Genomic DNA, 23,740 nt, shown 5'->3' on the forward strand with positions numbered 1-23,740 from the left:
TAAGGCACAACAGAACGAACATGTTTTAACTTACTTATTATAAAATTTTACCTTATGAAGTTTTACAGATGGATAAGCTGCCCCAAATTGTTGAAGGAATCTTGCCCAGAGTCACACATCTAGAGGAATGGGGAGTTAAGATTCAAACCGAGGACTCTGGACATCCAAATACCATGTTCATTCCACCATACCTTCTCTTTCACTTGGTTTGTGTGTTAAATTCCTCATCTGCAGTGCCACTGAAGATTCATAATATTAGTATTCTTTTAGATCTCTATCTGGATTCTTTGAAAGAATGCATACAAAATCTCACCACATGAATGATTCTGACAAGTCTACAATATCCTGCTGTGTTAACATTTATTAAAAAGTAAAAAGCACTGTAAACAGTAGCTTAAGAAATGTTCATATATTCACATATGACACGGTGAAATCTATCATTGTGTACCACGACAGACACAGATAACACAAAGTGAGGATAAATGGAGTATTTTGTAATACGGGGTGTGTTTACAGAGGGTGCGTGGGTAATCTTGGAGAAGGATGTAGAAAATATCTATCATCAAAAAATTAATATTGGTCACAGGGCATTATCTTATTTGATAGAAAAGGAGCTTTCACAAGTTATTTAATCTTTCTTCAAATCATGTTTTTCATATGAAACGCATGATATTAACAGACTCTAATCCATAGGTTTGTTGTATTAAATGAAATGATGTTTACAAAATGTTAGATCATTTTTAGTAAATTATCATTACTCTTATTACCAACAGCACTTTGCGGAGATTATCCAGCTCTGCTTCTGTTAGCGTATTAATTACTCATACAGCATAAAATGTAGAAAAAATTCAACAATTTGGTTAAACTAGGTCCACTTTCCTGAACAAACTGGAAATTATCAAAAATAACAACAAAAATTAATGCCTAATATTTTATAATGCTTACCATGTATCTATATTCTAAAATTCATTACGTAGATTAACTCATTTAGGGTTCACAATTCTGATATAGACACTGTTATTCCCAATGTTAGACAACTAATTCATATTAGAGATTAAAGTTTAGTAAATTCACGTGAATAACTTAACCTAGTCAACTTCTGTACAATATGAAAATCAGTCCCTACTTCTTATTTCACTTGGTCCACAAGGTACAAGTCCCAAGGACATATGAAAAGGAGAATTTTGTTTTTATTTTTTTCCAGAATTACAGTTTTATCTTATTAAATTAGTGTGAGGATGGGATATCTTCCAAAGAGGGTGGGACTTCTCCCACAATTATATTTATAATGCATATTTGCCTTTATAATGTATATACATGTTATTAAAATTAATTTAACTCAATTTTTTACACATAAGAAATTCCCTTTTGGTAGTTTTAAATTGTTTATCCTCCTGCAATATAGATTTTAACATCTGCTCCAATGCGTAATATGTCACAAAAATATAATCCCTACTGTAACATCTAATTATTAAAAGTGTTTCTCAGAGGGGTGCTTTTGGTATTTTAGCTAAGACAAGTATTTGTTGTGTAAGATTTTCCTGTGCACCATAGGATTTGTAGAATTACTGAAAACTAAATGTCACTAGTCATCATTTTGGCAATTATAAAATAAATACCCAAACAAAGATAGAGGAAACCTATAACAACAACAAAAACAACATGTTCATATTGTCGAAAATGAGTAATGGGTTTATGGGTTTCATTATATTGTTCTCTCTTCTATTGTATATTTGTGAAACTTTTCATAATTAAAGGCTTAAAAATGCTACCTTATGATTTTAAATGCCAGCTGGGGAAGCACTAAAATCTCTATTCATGAACTACTGTACCCAAGTAAGCACTGAACTTTTCACAAGAGAATATAATTTATTAGAGTAATATAGAATTGTTTTCATTTATATATATATATTTCACTAAATTATGCGAAAAAGTAATGATCTATTTCCTTTCTGATTTATCTAATCTTTATTTGGGACAGCAATAATGAAATCTGTTTAAACTTGATTCAGCATGAGCACTACTATCCAAATTTTTGCCAGGTAGTTATCATTGACTACTTAGAAAGCAAATTCAAATATAAACTTAGTAAGTATTTAATAACAAAAATATTACACAATTAATTGCTGTGTTAGTAGTATTCAAACCATTTAAACTCCAATTATCATTGATCCATGTTGCTTATATTTAATAACCAGCTTTATTAAGGGCTCATATAAGATCATCAAGAAATAATTATATTTTTATCCCTCAGGCCTTCAAAACGTTTGTTACGTCTTCTTTCCCTATCCCTTGTTGATAGCTCATTCAGCTCCCATAGCTTTCTGTGTCGATTTGAGTTAGAACTGCTTTATTATCAGTATTTTAAAGTACAACTTAAACTAAGAAAAACAAAGTAAATCCCCAGTTACGAAAACCAGGAATGAAGAAGGAAACTTCAGTTTTTATCAAAATGAATTAAAATATTATAAGATAATATCGTAAATTACTTTACGCCAAAAATTTAGTCAACATAGATGGACTGGACAAATTCCTAGAAAGACACAAATTACCAAAACTGACCTCAAAAAGAAATAGAAAATTTTAATAGACCTAAAATAAGTGAAGAAAATGAAACTGTAATTAAAAATCCTCCCACCAAGAAAAACTCATGCTCACGTGGTTTCACTGGGGAATTCTATCAAGTATTTAAAGACCACATCATATCAATTCTTCACAAACTCAGAAAATAGAGGAGGAAACATTTACCTAGTCATTCTACTTATCCTGATACCAAAGCCAATCAAAAACATCACAAGAAAACAAAAGCATGGACTAATATCACTCATGAAGACAAGTACAAAAATTCCTTAACAAAATCAGTTCCAGAAGTGTATTATAAAGCTAATACACAATGATGAAATGGCGTTTATCCTAGGGATGCAAGGTTAGTTTAATGTCCAAGAATAATCAATGCAATACAACATATTAATAGAAGAAAGAACAAAAAAGAAATCACATGGCCATCCCAATAGAGTCAGAATTAGCATTTGACAAAGTCCTACATCCATTCATGACTGAAAAAAAAAAACTTTCAACAACTAATGAATAGAAGGGAATTGAAGGCAACATCTTCAACCTGACATAATCTATCTAGCAGAAATCTTTAGCTAACATCATACTCAATGGTGAAAAGACAGAATGTTAGCTCTCTATTAGGCACTGGGCAAGAATGTCTGCTCTTGCCACTTATAGTCAACACTGTACTTGAAGGTTTACCCAGTGCAATCAAATGAAAATAAAATTAAAAAAATAAAAGTCTCCAGATTGAAAAGAACGAAAACTATTTCTGTTCAAAAATCACATGCCCCTGTAGGTAGGAAACCCTAAAGAATCCACAAAGAAACTGATAGATGTAAGAAAGGAGTACACCAAGGCCATGGGATAAGACAGCAATATGAAAAATAGCAATTGCATACTTAATATACTAGCAAAGAACAAACCGAAAAGGAAATTGAGAAAACAATTCAATTCACAGTAGAATCAAAGAAAATAAAATATTTAGGAATAAATTTAGCATAATAAATGCAGGACTTGTAAACTGAAATTCACAAATCATTGCTCAAAAAAATAACATGAATTGCTGATGGAAAAGATTTCTGGTAGAAATATAAAGTTGTATAGTCACTCTGGAAAATAGGTTAGAACTTTCTTTAAGCAGTAAACATGAATTTATAACCCAGCAATTCCACTCCTAGGTATCCACCCAAGAGAACAAAATAAATGTGCACACAAAAACGTGTATGCATTATGCATATGCACATAGAAGTATTACACATATAGTCCAAAACTGGAAACAATTCAAATGTCTATCTTTGGATGAATGGATAAACATCATGTGGCATATCCATACAATAAAAAATTCTTCAACAATAAAATGAACAAAATACTGATATGTGCTACAACAACATGAGTGAACCTCAAATATATTATGCTTCATTGATGAGAAAAGAAGACTGATATTGCTCCTCACTTGGAGCTTGACTAGCTGCAGAAAGCAAAAGGTTTCAGTGCCTTTGGGTTTCTTAAGTACAAGAGCCTTCAGAAGATTCCAGCTCCCAGCTGCCCAGCCCTCCAGACTTCCTGGAGCAGATATTAAGCCATTCCTTTCAGATGAATCCTTTTAGAATCCCCGACTCAAAGAAACTCTATGATAATTTGTTATGCAGCAATAAATAACTAATCCTGGTGATAAAACATATTAAAATCTATATTCAAAGGAAAGAAGGATTCTCACTAGGGGTTGCAGCTGGGATGGACCCTGCAGGGCTGGGTGGCAGTAGCAATGGTGGGCAGAGCAGGCCCCACTCCAGGTAGCCATGCAGAAACTTTGCCTGAATGGCCTGTCACTGGGGGTTGAGCTGCCACTTTACTCACTAAGGGAAGGTGTCCCAGGTCTGCAGAAACTTCCAGAGAGGATTGTGCATGGAGATCAATGCAGCTATCAGCACCCACAGCCCCCAGGCTGCCTAGAGTGGAGTTGCCGCCATTTGTAGCCACCTGCCACTGTGCTCTGACCTGCAGGGATTCCCAGCCCACCTACCTGCCCTCTGAGGCTGTGGTTTGGGGTTGGGGCTGGGCCGGGGCCTGCTGGGGGATGGAGCCTGGCTTGGAGCGGTTGGCCAGCAAGGCCGAGGAGGTTGGTGGAAGTCCCTGTCTCCATCAACTGCTGACCAGGTTCACAGCTAGTCCCAGGAGTCTCAGCCCAAGTCACCCCCTGCCTGGGAGCTTGTGGCCCCACTTTAGAGCCTGGACCTTGACGTTGAGATAGAGCAGGACAGTCTGGACGTCATGTGTGGCATCTGCATGGACAAGACATGGGATAAGCCAGAGGCTGGGCGGATCTTCGGCATCCTGTCCAACTGTACCCATGCCCACTGCCTGGGCTGCCTGTCCACATGGCCAGGAAAGCTGACAGAACTTCTTGCTAGATTTCATCGAGGCCTGTCCCCAGTGCCATGTCCATTCCAGCTACATCATCTCTCACAAATTCTGGGTGAGCAAGGGGGCCAAGAAGGAGCAACTCATCAGGAACTTCAAGGCTTGGACCAACTATATTCCACGCCGGTTCTTCACCAGGGAGAATGGCTGCTGCCCCTTCAAATCGGACTGCATTTACCTCCACCAGCTCCCGGCTTAAGGCCCCGAGCTCTGGTCCTACCTGGCCTGAGAGTGTGCAGCTGGCCTCTGGGAGTGAGGTGCTAGGCCCAACAGTGCTCCTAGAGCACACTGCATTAGAGGACACAGTGTTCTTCACGGACTGTGCCTTGGCCGTGGCCTTCTGGGGCTCAGAATGTTAGGCGGTGGGTCTTTTCTCTTTTCTGGCTTGGTGGGAGATGAAAGGGTCAAGCCCTCCAACCCCATGGACTACAGCAATGACTCAGCTGGGGAACATGGGGAGAGTGGGAGGGCTCTCGGGAAAGAGGAAGGGTTCTCATCCTCTTGCCAGGGCCTTGGTTTTTGATTTTGCTCTTTTGTAGAAAGATTCTGAAAGAAAACCAATAAAATGCACCTAAGCCATCAAAAAAAATGAAAGAAAACTATCGTTTCTCTCTGAGTTGACGCTTTTTTAGCTGGAATCATCTGAAGTTTCATTTAGTCACATGTCTGGTGCTTGATGCTGGTGGTTTGCTAGAACCCGGGATGGAGATGTAGACAAGAATACTCATGTATGGTCTCTTTGTGTAGAGTGGGCTTCCTCACAACATGGTGTCTCAAGTTCAAAGGCAAGTATTTCAAGAATTAGAGAAATCCAGAAACTGTTGCCTTTATGACCTAACACAGTCACATAAGAACACGCCTCCTCTATGTTAGTCAAGGCAGTCACTAGCCCACTTTCAATTTCAAGAGAAGGAAAGATAGACCCTACTTCTTGATAGAAAGAATGCTAGTCTCATTGTTAGAAGAACATGTGGGATGGGACAGACACAAAGGTGTGGCCATCTTTGGAACTCAGAGTCAGAAATCTCTCTTAGAAGTGAGTTCACTAGTAACTAGCATTGTAAACCTTTGATAAATACAAGAAAAACAAAATTTTAAATCTAAAAATTGTTATAAACTTATGGTTCTCATGCCATCCTCCTTGGTGGTAAGGAGTTTCAAGGGTCAAAGAGAATTCATTGGCTTTATCCACAGATCTCTTTATGTAGTATATCGGGATTCCACATAAGATTTCATTTGACAGAGTATCCTGATGATCTACAAAGCTGGAACATTACAGATCTATAAACACCCATTTATAGGTAAGAAAACTTTGGCATAATCTTGCCCCATAACTTGTGTCAGAGCCCAGACTGGAATCCAAGTCTCCTTATTATACTTTTCATTGCTCTGGGATATGTATCAACTAACTCACAGAGCAAGATGCACTGCCTGAGATCTGCCCACATAAATGATGATCATTGACTTTCAATAAGTCACGCTTATCCTGCAATCTTAGCCACCGTGTTGTGCGGAAGCCCAGTTTACATTAGAGGGTCAAGGTAGTGAGGTTTTTTTTCAATTACATAATAAATGCTCAATAAATACTGGCCAAATGATAGAATGTTTCCATGAACCAAATGAGAAGTATAATTGAAAATGTTTTGAAAACTGTAAAGTACTGACAAATACAAGGTTCTTAGTATGTTAAAATACACTGGAGCTATTAGGCTTCCTTATTTAAAAATGACATCTACTTTTGAAAAACTATAGGAGTTAAAAATTCAATTTTGTGAATGTGTACTAAACTGCAACTACAATAACTTCAAGAATGGAATCTTAGCTTTTATGCCAAAAAAAACTGAATTATAGTGCAAATTGAGCAAGATACAGTGAATAAATAACACCATCTTTCTTTGTCTTTTCTCTTTAAATCTGTTCACTTTTAAATTACAAGTTAAGATAAACCATGTCAAATAATAGTTCTGTTCAATTACAGTAGTATGATTGGTAGGTAGACTGAGCAACCCATAAAGATTTAAATTATTCATATATACCTATGCTAAAGAGTCAAATACTACCTTCTATCCTGCTGGTGACAAAAACTGATCTCCAAAGAAAAAGAAATCCTTAACAATACCACCAATCAATTTATTTTTCCAGTGAAAACAGTAGGGAAAACCTATCATTGATTCCAAATATTTGCAATACATAAAGCCTTAGACATTCTTAGTTCTTTGAGAGTAGGAACTGAGTCATATTCACCTTTAAACTTCCAGAGATTAACGCAGTGACTAGTACTTGTTAGCAATTTGGATATATTGATGAATAAATATACTTTCAAAAATAGACTGAACTGGGGCCAGCCCCATGGCCTGGTGGTTAAGTTTGGCACACTCTGCTTCAGCAGCCTAGGTTCGATTCCCAGTCACAGACCTACACTTGTCAGCAGCTATGTTGTGCAGCGACCCACACACAAAATAGAGGAAGATTGGCACAGATGTTAGATCAAGGTGAATCTTCCTCAGCAAAAAAAAAATAATAATAATAGACCGAACTGAGAAGCAAAAGTGGGTTAGATGCAGCTGATGTACCAGGAAACCTCTGTAGATCATGACCTGCTGACATCATGAGAGTTAACATATTTTCCTTGAATTCACCCAAGGTCAACAAGACTTAACTTTAGATGTCATTTCACTTTATGTTAAACTATCTGTAATTTTAAAAAATTCTTCTCAAGTGACTTTCTTTGATATAATCAGAGCAAAATTAAATTAGTATTTTGGAGGCATGTAAGACTCATTACTGATTTAACTAAAAACAGGCAATTGTATACAAGTAGTAATAGATGTTAGTCAGTAAACAACCAAATTTCTGAAACATGCACTTGCAAAAATATAATAAACTGTTAATAGTCTATGATTATATATTATTTTCTATTCATTATAATCAACCAAGTCACAGTCGCAATGAGAATATAATGCACAAAATACAAAGCTATGTTTTATCCTCTACTCTTCCCTTTCTCCTACATTCTTCATCAAATTACTTGACTAAAATTTTGTTTCTATCACCTAAATATATCTCTGTTCACTTCTACCTTTAGAAGTTTGTTCTTTTCCGATCTTTCTGCTTGTCTTTTTGCCCACCCCTTAAGTGGCTTAAGTGCACATCATTGACCCACTTTTCTTCCCATCTTTCATGCTCACATATTTATTATAATCTAAATGTAGATAAATCCCAAATTTATTTATCAAACCTAATCCCTCTTCTGATTTCTTGACCAGTGTACACAATGATTACATAACTACTTATATAAGCATCAAGAATATCAAATTCAATCTGGTCAAAACTGAACTCAGAATCTTTGCACAATACCACTGTTTCTATTTCTGTATTTCCTACCTCAGTTTACAGTACCACCAGTCTCCCTGCTGTCTATCTAGAAATCTGACCATTAATGGTGACTCCTCATTCACCTCATTCCCACATCCAATCAATATCAGTTCTCATCAATTTCACCTCTAAACTTTCTCTCAAATTTCTCCATTTCTTTTTTATCATCCCTGCCATTACTCTACAAGTCATCAAAGTTTCTTTCTTAGATTACTGCAAAATATTTCTACCATTTTTCCCACCATTATCTAACCCTGCTTTCCGCCAACTCTTTCTCAATTCTGCAACCAGCATATATTTTCAAAAATACCAGTCAAATCAAGTTCTGTGTTTGATCACATCTCTTCAATGTTTACCTATTTACTGCAGGATAAAATCAAAACAACATAGCATGCTGGAAAAGACCCTTCATATTTCTTATCTAAATTCTCTTTATTAGTGGGAGAGGATGAGTGGGAAGAGATAAGTATGGAGAGAGAAAGACAGACAGACACAGAGAGACAGAGATACAGAGAACGAGTGAGACAGAAAGACAGAAGAGCTTTGCCTTTTACTCACCCTTAATTTCTATTTTTTGCTATATTGAATTACTTTATGTTCCTTTGTGTATCCTGTGCTTTCTTCCACTTCCACAGCTTGGCGTATGCCATTTCCATCACCTAGAACACTTTTTACTCTCCTTTCACTATTTCCTTTCTAATCTTCTACCTTTCAGTTTAGATACTGTGTTCTTGTGGAGGATTTTCCTCATATCTTTCTGTGTGCTCCCATAAAGCCCTGCTTCTTTGCTTAGTTTCCATGTTAACCTTATACATGGTATTTATGGCCAGTTTACCATGCGGGAGCCCATTAGACTGTAAGCTCATCTGAGAAAGATATTTTTTCTCTGTAAACCTTATGTTCTGAATACGAAGGATGGGCTTTAACATATACCAAGGAATAAATAAATGAATGAGTAGTAAAATATTGCTGTTACATTTATACTCATGATGGATATAAATTTCTTAAAAAATTAATAAACAAAAGTTATGATATAATATTTTTCACTTAGGATGTAACACATATTTCATACAAGTATAAAGCTACTCACAATTTATTCATTAATTATGTACATATCCATATGTTCCAGAGAGTATGATAGACCACGGACGTCAAAGATGTATAAGATAAAGTCCTTGAAATTAAGAAGTTCTACTTGAGAGGATAACAATACAAATAGGTGAAATACAGTATAGTGCATGATGTCAATAAAAAAGCATTTTCCATGTAAAAATGTTTCCTATTTTTGAATTCTATTTTTGGTATATTATATTAAAATGAATTTTCTGTATATATCTAAATATCATTTTTTACCCAAATTTCAACCTTTAGGTGAAATGCTAAGTTTTAATTTCCTGAGAAGGTCAGATGCTAATTAAGAAAAAAAACAAGCCTGGCATTATTGTTGTGTATGTGATTTTGATGGTGCAATTATACTGATTTAAAGTACTCCTAAGCAATTTGATTATGGTAGTGTACCCATAAGCAGTTGAAAGTTTAAAACAAAATATAAGCTATTGCAACACAAATTTGGATTCCATTATATTTACACAGCATAAAACAGTGATAAAAATGGTATCATTTCTAAATTAAGTTGAGGATTATGATGGTGTTAATGATTATTATTTCTAGGTATATGATACATTGTAAGGCTTTATAAAACTGTGTGAATATTTATAAGTGATTCTTTCTTCAAATTATTACTCTTACAAGTAATACTGAAAAGCTGCCAATACTAGTATAAATCAAACTTACCTTTCTTTGAGAAAACAAAATAGTTTCATACAGTCACTTGGGAAAAAGAAAGATAATCAGAAAATGGTAGATAAACTACCTAGACTCATACATGTAAAGTAAGACATTCATGAAAAGTAAGAGAAAGGTAATCAGGGCAAGAGAAGGAAGAAAAAATGACTCCAATCCAGAATTGAAGCCAATGGTTACATTTAGCCCTCAAAAGTGAACTGTACTCTCTGAGTAAGTACATTTACACATGATAGCTGATTCCACTGTTCTGTTTCCCAAAATCTATGTTCATCTTCAGGATGCTGGAGAGTCTGGCATGTTAGTTCCAAAATCAGTGTCCATTAGAAGACGTAGAGAGCTTGTTTAAAACGGAGATTTCTTGGCAATACTCCCAGAAATTCTGATTCAATATGTCTTGAATATGACAGATCTAGGAATCTGTCCTTCAAAAAGTCTCCCAGGTGATTCTGATGCAGGTGACAATGACTGAGAAGTTGAGGAAGAGTTGTAAGAAGAAAGGGCCAACTCAAGCATGCTCATTCTCAATTAATGTGAGAGAATTAATAATATCTTTCTGAAAAAAAGATTGGCCAAACTAGAGAGGAGTGTCTGCTGCTCAGACACTGCAGAGAATCCAGACTCACCCTTGTCTCTTGATTTTGGTGAAGTTAACCATAGTCACCCAGGCAGATAAATGTAAGGCGATCAGTGCTGGCTTATAGGAATGAAGGTCCAGAGCATAACCACCTTCCACACTCACCAGACTGGGAGAGTTGGAGAAGTGATATATGCCTCTTTGGATGTACGCTAAGCTGGGGACACATAGTAGAGACAACAGGAATAAGGACAGGCTCATACGCCTGCCTGAAAAATGTTGTAATTTCTCAGTGAGGCATTTAAGGCTGTTTGATAAAGCCTCAGCCTTCCTTTCTTTGCTTTTTTTTACTGAGATATAATTGACATATAACATTATAGTACTTTCAGATGTACAACATAATGATTTGATATTTGTATATGTTGTGAAGTGGTTACCAGAAGCGAGGGGTAAGCAGTAGGCGAAAAAGGTAAAGGGGGTCAGAAGGTACAAAATTCCAGATATAAAATCAATAAGTCCCGGGGATGTACTGTACAGTATGGTGACTATAGTTAATAATACTGTATTGTATATTTGAAAGTCGCTAAGAGAGTAGATCTCAGGCTTCCTTTCTGAATGCATTTTCTCTACCTCCCAATAGGCACCCTTGATACACACTGTACCAACCTATTTGCAACATCTGGTCTCAACATGAACTTTGATATTTCTATGCCTTTGCTTGGGATGTTTCTTCAACCCAGAATACCTTTCTTACCTCCCTTACAATATCTTTTTCATATTTTAAAGACTCAACTCGAATGACAATTCCTGTGTGACTTACTATGTTTATTCCTCCCCAAATAATTATTTTAATTATTTTCTTTCTTACAGCACTTGGTTTTTTGGTTGTATACTTAATGAATTCAGCCAGATTGCATTTCTCACAGTATTTTCAGTGCCTAGGGCCAGGTAATATGGTCTCTAAACTTTCTTAATTTTAAGAGTGACTTCACTGGTTGCCAAGAACTACAAATGGTAGGGAACCTTCTAAAGTGGCTCCCAATAATTCCTACTTCCTGATATCCACGTGAGTTACTGTCACGTAACTCCCTGCTCTTAAGTGTGGCTTGGATCTAGTGACTAGCTTCTACTGAATAGAATGTGGCAAAAGTGATACCTGTGATGTCAGAAATGACATCTTATCACTTTTGCAGCGGAGCAGGACTCTAGTCAAACAAGCCAATCCCATGTCCTCACTGGCTCCTCCGACTCCTCCTTCTTCTGGTCTGTCTTCTTCTCTGCTGTGGCTGGGGGGGAACCAGCAGCAGGAGATGCAGATCCCGGGGTGCTGGAGAAGGCCACAGCCTACCGCTGTCATGCTGGCCAGCTTGGTGATCCTCTGGGCAACGATTCTTCAGTGTTTTTCTGTTCAGCTCACTGAAGAACTTGTTGAGCTGGTCATGGGTCCACCTTAACGCCCACACTATCCAGGATCTTCTTGATGTCCTTGGCACAGAGGAAGGCATTGTCCCCGAGAGCGGCCAGCATATAGGAGGCGATGCAGCAAAGGTCAACAAAATCTTTCAATACACAGGGAAATTATGAAAAAGGATCCTTCACGATGAAATCTTTAGGAACTCTTGTTGCAGCTTGAGACTGATCTAGTAATACATGCTTATTGGGCATAGATAGAAATCTACCTAAATACACCACTGTCACACACTTAATATTGCACATATGTTTTCCTATTCTTATATTTTGTCTTTTTATTTTATTTCTAGAATGCAAATTCACTATAGAATTCTAATAGTTAAGCAATCTAACAAGCTTAAATATAGATAGATGATGATAGATAGATAGAGAGATGATAGATAATCAAGACTAACAATAATTTCAATCCAATTATATGTGTATTGCAAATGTATATATAATTTTTTACTACATTGTACTTAATCATCTATGCATATGAAAATCACTCTGACTAGTTTTACTACTAACTTATTTAAAATAAGTAAAATGAAGCATAGGCAATTTAATAGTTGTCCCTGTGGAATTATGTTTTTGAGTAAGATAGAGTCCAGGACTCATCTTAGCTTGATCATCATTCATTGTGTGGCACAGGGCTACAAAGAAAATATCTCTGAGCCTCCATTTTCTCACTCCTAAATTTGGACAATAATACTCACTCTGACTTAATGTATATGAAGCTATTAGAATAGTTTAGTTTATTAGTTTATATTATTATTACTATTAGTCAAAAAAATTAGGTACTTTCTTCTCATTTGGTCTAAGAACATCATTTCACGGCTAAGTATTTGGCATATAGGCAGATGAAATCCTTCAGAAAATTCTACACAAAATCTATTTCTTTCCATTTAAATCCTTCCTCACTTAGTGACCACACTCTGGTCAGTCATAACCTTTTTCAACTTCCCCCTGGAGATTATACGAGGGTATACTTAAATATGAAGTCCCTGGAATTCAGTGTAATTTGTATAGTTATAACTTAATAAAATTCTCTATTTTGGTCAATTTTGAACTACTCCTAAATTTTAAAATGCTTAAGAATACACTTCAGTCAGTTTTTTCATAACCCACAACTAATAGTGCTTTGTACATAAATGATATTCTGTTCAAGTTTATTAAAAAAATGTATGAATTTATGTTGTGCCTGAATTATGGATAGTAATCTAAGAGTTTGATTTTTCTGTACATATGAAGATGACATCACTTGAATTATGTTGAAGAGAAGTTTTAACAATATAGCTCTATATACCAAATAACCTTAAAAATCAACTACTCAGCCATTTAATCCAAACTTATAATGATATATTCACATACAAAATTTCCCCCAAAGATAGCATTTAGTAAGTCAATTCACTGATTTTTTTTACCTATTCTGCAATGAATGAAAGCAATCCATTGCCATCTGGATAACTACACGACCAAGAAAAGAAGACTTGACTCTGGTATCATCTGTTTATTTTATAATTACATAAGATATGTTTTAGGGCTTTAATGTAGTTATTTTTAGTTATCTTTGCCTAATGATATTTGTTATAGTAACATAAAAACACAAAAGAAAACAAAAAATTAGAAACTTTTGCATGTTGAAAGTTTCTGATAATTTGAATGAAGTGAATTTTTGGAGCTTCGGTCTCTTCTAACGTTCTCAAGATTAGTATCATAAAAACAGCCAAGCAGTAATGCACAAAAGAATTATTAGGAGTCTAATAAAATTATTTGGTCCTACAACTACAGCAACACTGATTAATGACTGCTTTTCAATTAATTGGAAGTTGTTCATCATACGATTTCATTTCACCTGCGAGTTTTTATAGAAGGGTCAAAGCCCAAACATATGCTGGTTCAAGCTGCAATAAGGTGTAGTTACACCTTTTTGTTCTTCTTGGCAGGGCAAGTGTGGACTACGTATTTCTCAGCCATTCACTGTGATGATAGTTTCCTGCTCAGCTGGCTCACTGATCAATGAAAACAGCCTTATGCATTAGAATATGAGTAAAATTTACTTTTAAACTCTGTAAACTCAAGCAAAATAAAGCCCAGAATAAGCTATTCTTACTACTGAATCATCAATGATCCCATGGTGTGTGTTTAGTTTCTTTATTTTTCACACAGACATATAGTGTTTACTCCAGCAGACTTTCTCAAAAGATCTAAAATCCACACAGTGGTCTTTGCATAGGTGCTAGAATAGACCTGGGGTAGATATTTTAGAAATATTAGTTTGGTATTATACTTATATTGTGTATATATATGGATTATGTGTCTAAGTTTCAGTTCTACATATGTCCCAGCAAGGACCAACATAACTTATGAGATCCACACACAAGGGTTTCCTCATTTGCATTTAGGCAAAAACTACAGCCAGCAGGTTGGAGTGGCAGAGCCAGCCTATACCCTAATCATATAGAGAATTTAAAAAATAGGGTTCCCCTAGTTTTAAAAAATACAAGCTTTTGAGGATCAATGATACTTGCTTCCGTTGTAAGGGTGCATTTTCCAAATGGTTGAAGCTCAAGGTTCTGACTGGAGATGCCAGACCTGCTACCATTAGAGCCCTCATACCATGATGATGCTTTTGGTGGACTAGGTAGCCATTAGGGAGAGAGACCTTCCAGAGCCACAACACAGGTGATTAATGAACTATCTGCAGACTTTCATCTCGAGTTAAGTTACAGGAGCCTATTACTCCTACTTAAAAATAAGCACATGTTTTCTGTGTGTATTAATAGGAAAGTTTAGGTTAGATTAGATAGTTTTCTAATGAACAATCTTTTATTATGGACAATATGTCTTTATAAATAGAAGTTATTTGAAGAGACTTCCTCTGGTGAGTTGTCACTTACTATGTCCAAGCCATTAGCGTGAATGTAACATAGTTCACAGAGGTCTTCTACTCTCTAACTTAGACAACTCATTTTCACTCTACTTGCCAAAGATCTTAGAAAACTAAAGTTTATTTTCTAAGTACAATGTGGTTAAGCTGTCCCCAACATTCTGGATGAATGAAATAATTGAAAGTTGGCAGGAAAGAAAGAATGAATAACATACATAACTGTAATAGGATGTGGTACAGGAGGGATGTAAGATGCCACGTGTGAAAGGAGACTTCAGGAAAACAAAGAGAATGGTGGGGCTCCAGAAAGGGGAGACTGGCATTCTGTTCTCAGTGTATCTGCCCAGGCAGCTGACTGGATGATCTGCATTCAGAGCCTTAAGGCAGATTCGAATGGAGATTTGAAGGCAGGACAGAGAAAGCTTAGAGTAGAAGAGCAGCCTGTAATGCACCTGTTTAGCATGACAAGGGTGTGTGAATTTTCTCAGGGTCAAGTGGGCACAACTGAAAGCTACAATTGAGAAATCATGCTACTAAGTCACCCAAGAAGGCTGCCTGTTGCACAAGGGGTCCCTGGAATTAAGAAGCTGTAAGGTCTACCACTGGGTGCCCCTATCAAGTTCCTATGCAGATGGGACGCCAGAGTCCTCAGCATCAAATAAGTCAAAAATCATCTAAGAAGACAGTGTTTGGCAACTGCCTCTACTGCCAGTCCATTTTAGCCCTAGAAGCAGTAGCAACCAACGGAGCACTATATGGGGGCAGATAAGAGAGATTTGTGCATTTTTATTTCTCTCTCTCATTTCCACTCCAACTGACTGGAGAATCTGTACCACCACCAGCAAAATCATAGTTCCAACTTACAGTGTCATTGAGTTCTACAGTTATCTAAAGCCAGGTAACAACAAACGATCACAAAATGTAGTTGCTTGAAATAATTACAATTTTAGTATTTCTCACAATTTTGGAGGTAAGAATCTGGGCAAAGTTTGGCTGGGTGTATATTTCATTTCACAAGGCATTGACAGAGGTTACGTTGTGGTATTCAGCTGGCAAGTGGTCTGGACTAGAGATTCCAAGATAGTTTCACTTACATAAACAGCATGCTGGCAGGTATGGCTGGAAGGCTGAGCTGAGCTAGATGATCAACCTGACCCCCAACGTAAGAACTTTAATATGGCAGCCTCGGGGAAGTCAGCCTTCTTACCAGACAGGTCAATGTTCCAAAGAACAATGTAGAAGTTGCATGTTTTTTTATGTTAGGCTTACCTTTAATAATCAGAATAACCTAAAAGTAATGAAATCAGCTAAAGACGTCCTTAAGGCCTGGGAATAGGTGTTTGACTATTCATCTTTGGAAGCAGTTGTTGAAGATAAAAATAACTGTCTCATATTTATACCCCACTGAGTTGAGATTGATCAAAAACGTCTCAACAGAAATATTCACAGTTAGCTTTTCCCTGCATTGAAAGGTGAAATTAGCTGCCAAAGTGTTTGTACCAGATGCACAAAATGAAATAGGATGAAAACAAAGTGAAAGATACGCAGAAGGGAGTTCCCTAAATCTTTCAAGAGACCGTAAACTGAAGGATTGGTAAGGTGCACTTCTATTACGAACAAGCATGTTGACAGCTGAATGTCGTCACTCCTACCCTAATCTGTTACCTTGGGAAGTTCTGATAATATCCTTGATTGTCTAGCCAAACAATTAAGACCTATAATCACTCTCAGCCTAGAGTACTCTTTTCTGGGCCAAGTAGAAACCAACACAAGGAATCATTCCTAACAATCGTATAGATTCTGAGTGATTCCTTGAAGAATGGTACTTAAAACTCCTGTATATTCCACAGTGATATTCATAAAAATTACATTCTAATGAAAGGAGAGAGAAGAAAGAGGGAGGACTTAAAAAATGCTCTCTTCAATTTCAGAAAATACTTCAGAATGGGTGATTTTATGTGATAATTATTTCCTCCTGCCTGGTCTGTGAAGCTCCCAATAATATCTACAGGGATCTGGTATGGAAGAGAAATTGGAACTCCGGGGGATTTTTGAGGGTACAGCGTGGAAAGGGATGAGGTCATACAATGAAATTCACTACTAGATATTCATGCAGTCTTGCAAACAGGGCTCATTGGCAGCTGTCACAATTTTTCTGGACTTATGCTATGAGGAAAAGGAACAGGTTTCTGAGTTTGCCCAGGAGACCACTGAGCTGTCAGTCTAAAAATGAAAAACACCTCAGCAGGGACGCATTTAAGAGTGTTAAATCCACAGAAATGCAGTATAACATTGATTCTGTCCGTGCCATACTTACTAACTTTACTCGCAATTATGGAGAAATTATACTGCGCGGTGCTTTCTCTGTCCAGTAATTCATTAGTGGCGATGGTTCCTTCAGTTCCGTCTATTGTAAAGTAGCCGTCCCCATCACTCTTCCAATCTATGAAGTACCTGTACATAAAAAGAGTAGATGCAAATGTGCAATGATTACACATTAATCACAATGGCAGTCAGGCTAACTCAACACAGTTCCTTATTTTCCTCCCTGTAGCTATTACCCACCTAGCAATACAGAAGAGTGTAAATGACAGCTTCTTTATTGCCAAGTCAGTATGCTCAAGGGGAAACCGGAAATAATGAAAGATTTAGTACTCCTGCTGTTCATATTATTTTAGGGTCTTGACACCTTGAAAGCTCAGCAGAGACTAAAATTCTAAAGCTGACCGTGGGTTTTCTTAACCTGCTGAATATTAAAACTTTTTCAAGCAGTAAAAGATTCCTTAATGGTGGCTGTCGGAAGAGCTGGGGGTGGGGGAAGCATCTGGAAGCAACCACAACAGAATAGAGCTTAGGCCAAGACAGAGATAGAATCTTTGTTTCCATGGATAGAAAAAATCATATTATGGACACTAAGGGAAATTTTTTAACTTACAATGTGGTAATTGTACAGAAATATTTCCTTTAAACACATATAAAACGGCCATTGTTTTATTACTCTATAGATCAGAACAACTTTCTAAAAAAACAAGTGACTTTGGCTAATAATATTTCTTTGTCTTCTTTATTAGCTAACCTTCTCGATAATAACAGATGTTGCCTTCTTTACATGAGACAGCTGGACTAAAAAATCCAAGAACATGAATTAAAAAACACACATTGCATTTATATAAATATTTATATAACAGTAGACAAATAGACTGATATAGGTAAGATTATTTTTCAAACATATATTTTCAATCATAATAATAACAGACATTTCAAAATATTACCATGTGCCAGATACCAATATAAATACCTACACATATTAACTTATTAAATAGCTACAAAAGCTTAAAAAATGAGTATTATTAATCTCCCCATTTTTCCATACGAGGATGAACCTCCTTAGTGACTACAGCATTTACAGAAATATTGTTGGTGTAGACTAACTATGTTCAATTGTACAATTTACTAAATATTTGCTGAGTGCCCACCATGCACACTGTACTAGGGTTGCAACATATAAAAATAAGTAATGTACAATGCCCACCAATGAAGAGTCTAGTTGGGGAGACACATATAACAGACTATTTCAACGTCTGATATAAGGACAGAGAAGATACTACAGAAAGACAAAGAAGACACCTAGTTCAAAAATCTATTGGTTCAGACGAGATCGGAAGTGTTCTGGGTAGTATGGCTGTAGACTATATATCTTCATTGCAAAGGTGATTACACAGGAGTGTAAATGCGACAATACTCATCATAGGGTACAGTCAAAATATGTGCATTTACTGTGTATAATTATACCTCAATAAAATCAATGTAAAAAACAAAACAAAACAAAACAAGCAAAGAAAACCTATTGGTTCAGGCAAACCTTTCTGCACATGAGGTTTGGCTGACATTAGAAGACTGTATAAGAATTATTCAGGAGAAAAGCGAGGCAGACAAAGTGAGGAAAGGGGAAAGTTATTTCAGGAAGATACAACAGCAGTAGCGAAACCATGGGGTTTGCATGGAAAACTATAAGCTGCTGAGAATTATGAAAAAATATCTGAGCCACAATAACGTGAAAAAAGATAAGTAATCTAGGTCAAGAAGGCCTCATAAATTACAGTAAGGAGGCTGGACACAATCCTGTGGGTAATGAACACCATCGAGCGTGCAATTAGGGTATGGATTAAAAGTTAATCACTTTTAAGGCATATGGTGGATGTATTTGAAAGGGGCAAGGCTGTAAGCATTTCCTGTACACCAGAATTTTGCCAAGAGACCAAGAGAGTGACCAGGCCTGTAGAGATTTGATTCAATGGGTTGTGAGGAGTCATTGAAACAACTAGGGAAATGCAGGCTGAAAGAACAAAGACACAAGAAGAACATGCTGGTTGCCTTTAATTTGATAAGGATACTCATGCGAAGCAGGCGTCAGATTGACCTGTTATGTTTCAGTGGAATGGAGCTAGAACAGGAGAATGGAATCTACAGAAATTATGACCGCAGTTAAATATAACAAACGCTGTGATGTCAGAGCTGTACAAGGTCATAATGGGTTTCTTCAGGAAACAGTGAGCACCAGGAGTAATCAAAAATCGATTATCGAAATACCTGGTGCAGATGTGGCAGAACAAATTTAAGCATGGTGGGAGATTCTGAAGGTACCTTACAAGGCTGAGATTCTATTACTATTTCCTGTATAGAATGAAATCTTTTTCTCTTACTGTGCGTAGAATACAGTACTTTCCAGTCATTATTTCCTACTAGCTCTCTTGTTCTGACCTCAACAAACATACTCTACTCCAAGCACTGCAATAAATTCTCAATTTTCAAATATATGCTTAATTTCTCTTTAAGCTTTTTTTTAAATAATAACTTTATTTACATACCATACAATTCCCCCATTTAAACCCAATGATTCAATCGTTTTAGTATATTCACAGAGTTATGCAATAAAGTGATAGTTTTTAAGACAAATTTTAACTTATTAGTTCAGATTTTTTTCATTTAATGGGGTAAGCTCCAATTATCTGGAAATTTCACTTCTAAAGGATAAAAATTGCAATGTGTTAGGTTCCTGGATTTCTTCTCTGCTACTTTCTTTTGCATTAAGTGAACAATTTTCTAGTGTAATATTAAATCCTTTAATGATTTTTATACTATTTTTGAGTTATTTTCTTGTTATCTGCTCCAGGTTTTACCATATACATCTTTTAACTTGTCTGATTCAAATTCATACTAACTTAATTCCAATAAAATATAGAAATGTTGCTCTGATGTAGCTATGTTCTATTATACATGTGTTATATGTGTATACACATATTTACATATGTTGTTACATATATTACATCTATATAGTTAAAAAGCCAATAAAATATCATTTCAATTAATACTTTTTATTATTTTATGTCTATTAAAGCTGAAAAAATAAAAGAAATCAAATATTTTGGGAAAGTTTCAGAGTTCTCTATTCTTTTTTTTTTTTTTGTGAGGAAGATCATCTCTGAGCTAACATCTGTCAATCCTCCTCTTTTTTTGCTGAGGAAGACTGGCCCTGGGCTAACATCCACACCCATCTTCCTCCACTTTATATGGGTTGCCACCACAGCATGGCTTGCCAAGTGGTGCATCGGTGCGCACACGGGATCTGAACCGGGGATCCAAACCAGCGAACCCCAGGCCGCCGCAGCAGAGCGCGTGCACTTAACCACTTGCGCCACTGGGCCAGCCCCCAGAGTTCTCTATTCTTATGGACTTTCTTTTACACTGGGAAATTACTGAGCCACTTCTCCTGGCACTGGATGAAGGCAAGATGGTCTTCCTGCTCTGACTCTCTAGAAATGGAACTAGCAACCTGAGGTAAGAGTGACTGGGCCCCATATTATCATCCTGCCTGTGCCCTATGAGTGGGTTTGGATGGAGGAAGTAAGCTGCCAACTTCTCAACCACACTCACCAGTAATTTAAGCCTCTGAAAACTTGGAGTGGAGGGGATGAGAAATGTTGGCATCCTGTCCCTCCTGGTGAGATATGATATAATATCTTGATTGAGAGGTGAGGAGACAGGAGCCATATTTTTTCAACCAAATCCTGCCCAGAGTGGATTTTCTATCATGCTGAGTCAGGAGATGGGAGTGGGAGGGAGAGAGCAGATCCTGGGTCAAGTGGCACCTCTCTCGCTGTTCTTATCATGGTTTAGTAGCTCTTCTTGAATAAATGTGTCTTCATTTGCTGTATGCTCTTTGGAAATTTTCCAGAAACAGTAAATGGTTGTTTTTAATCTTTTAAAAAATAATTTTCACTATTTATGCTTGTTTCACTGGGAAGTCTATCTGTAGAGCTCCTCATGGTGCCATTTTTAAGTGGAACTATCATCAGTTTTTGGAATTTCCTTCATCTTCTCTCAATCATTCCAAGTAAACTGAATGCTATTTTTTAAAGCTCTTCTTTATTTGCATTTTTGCTAATCTTTGCAATGAACAAATCCTTCTTTGATGCTACACAGCATTCAGTTTTTATGTATATTTTGGCAAATGTAAGACAGCTTATATACTTTTTGTGCATGTGATTATGTTTCTTACCCAAGGCCCTTTAAATTACTTGAAGCTAGTTTTATTCACCTCTGTGTTGCCAAAGACCTGGGATGTTATTTTGCACCCAGCATCTGCTACTTAAATATTATATTGACTTCAACGCACAGATCCTATTCTCTCTATCTATATAATAGTTAAATAGTTCTACTTCAAAGGAACATATTTAGGCTTTTAAGAATGTCTTATTTAGGATAATCAGCTCTTTCTGGTTTGCTGAGGGCTTTCTCACTTTTAGTTCTGAAAGTCCTGAGGCCTGGAAAATTCCTCAGTCTTAGACAAAATTGGCACAATTGATCACCTTACTTCTAGTTACTACTTAGAGCATGTGTTATAACTTACAAATCTGATTCAAACAGAAGTCTATCTTTGTATAATCAATCACTATACACACATAGGTCATTTTTAATTGTAAGTTTAAGTTTTTTTGGTAACATGTTTTAAAATTCAAGAACTTACACAATGCACACATAAAATAATGTGTCTATCTCTCTGTTTCATGTTTCTATATATCTATCAACCAAAATCCAATATCTTGCATGCAAACTTAGTAAGCAAATTTCATTTATTTAGTCAGTTCAGTATAACATTGACATATAGTTTATATTCCATAAATCAACCACCACTGAGATGCAATGAAATACAGCATGAAGAACACTAATTTTTTGGACAGAGTGAACTAGGGTGATATACTAATTCCTTCTCTCACCTTGTGCAATCAGGTTAGGAATCTTGTCCTCTATAAATATTGTGTTCTATAAATTTTGTCTAATTAGGTCAATTTAGTTCATATTACAATATTGTGATTAATTGCAATTAAAACATCATTCTACCCTTAGATTGGATGTGGTCTGTAGCAAACCCAAAGTAAACGTGTGATGGTTCACTCCAAGAGGGTGTATCTCCTGAAAATGATCTAGACATTTTAGAACTGGGTCATGTCTTCTCTGAAAACGCCCAGGAAGTGTAGGAGTGGTTTCATTGTCAGTTCATTCATCGTCATTTCTTATAAATGTCTCCTAATTGCTATATTGGGCAAAATATCACAGTAAAAAATGGTAGTCTTGTCTTCCTTGTCTCTATAAAATTTGAGACTCCTTGTCTTCTATAAAATTTGGAAAATAATACCCATCTAACAGTGTAACAGTGAGTGTTGTTACAAAGATGAAATGAGATAAGATATATGTGCCTCTGCAAAGAATCTTGTGTGTTTGTCTGTATTCCTTCCTTCCTCTCTCTTTCCACATTGTTGATTAATTTGTATTTCTTCCCAGATAAAAAAAAAATTTCTTTCTAATGTATAAATGTATGCTTAGTTCTGGGACCAAGTTGTAATATATATAGCCTTCAACTTTAAAGTACCTGAACTGCAAAGCTCCCACACAAAGCCCTGAAGAACAAACCATGGGCACACATAGCCAGGCCCTGTTGCACAAAATGGTGCTCTTGTTTGGCTCTCATTCACTATTTTCTGGCATTTGGTTTTTACCCTTCACCTTGTGAGATTTGGTACTCCCCTTTTTCAGGATGTTATCCTCAGAAAGCTTACTGCCTTCTTCCGGAGTACTGTTGAAACTTATTTGAACATTTTCTTCTCAGCTAAATATCTGCAGCATCTTCCCACATCTGGTCAGACTCCAAGACGGTAGGTCTAGTACTAGGTGCTGGTGTTTCCCTGATGTCCTACCTTTATGTGACTGACTGATCTACGTGCCTGATGAATGATAAATATGAGACACCAACTACCATTTTCTATTGTGATTTTGCCCAATATAGCAATTAGGAGACATTTATAAGAAATGATGATCAAGGAACTGACAATGAAACCACTCCTACATTTCTTGGACATTTTCGGAGAAGACATGAACCAGTTCTAAAAAGTCTAGATCATTTTAGGGAGATACACCCTCTCAGAGTGAACCATCACATGTTCACTTTGGGTTTGCCACAGACCGCATCCAATCTAAGGGTAGAATATTTTAATTGCAGTTAATCACAACAGTATAATGTGAACTATCTAATTTGACCCAACTCACCAGTTTAAATGAGCAAAACCCCTTAAACAAAGAATTTGTTTGAGCCATCTTATACTTATTTG

The 23,740-nt window shown here is 36.4% G+C and overlaps 1 protein-coding gene and 1 pseudogene across 1 annotated transcript in view; one reads left to right on the forward strand and one right to left on the reverse strand.

Annotated features, from left to right (window-relative positions):
• LOC101404876 (cadherin-12) overlaps positions 1 to 23,740 on the reverse strand; it is a 100,822-nt gene that overhangs the window by 12,175 nt on the left and 64,907 nt on the right. Inside the window, exon 5 of the mRNA XM_087443161.1 lies at positions 17,392 to 17,528. Coding sequence (XP_087299287.1) covers positions 17,392 to 17,528 — 137 coding nt within the window. The remainder of the gene's footprint in view (positions 1 to 17,391; positions 17,529 to 23,740) is intronic.
• LOC147914588 (uncharacterized) lies at positions 4,294 to 5,339 on the forward strand (annotated as a pseudogene).

The sequence above is a fragment of the Ceratotherium simum genome, chromosome 18 (assembly GCF_057802395.1).
Source record: "Ceratotherium simum simum isolate JZ-2026a chromosome 18, ASM5780239v1, whole genome shotgun sequence".
Taxonomy (NCBI): Eukaryota; Metazoa; Chordata; class Mammalia; order Perissodactyla; family Rhinocerotidae; genus Ceratotherium; species Ceratotherium simum.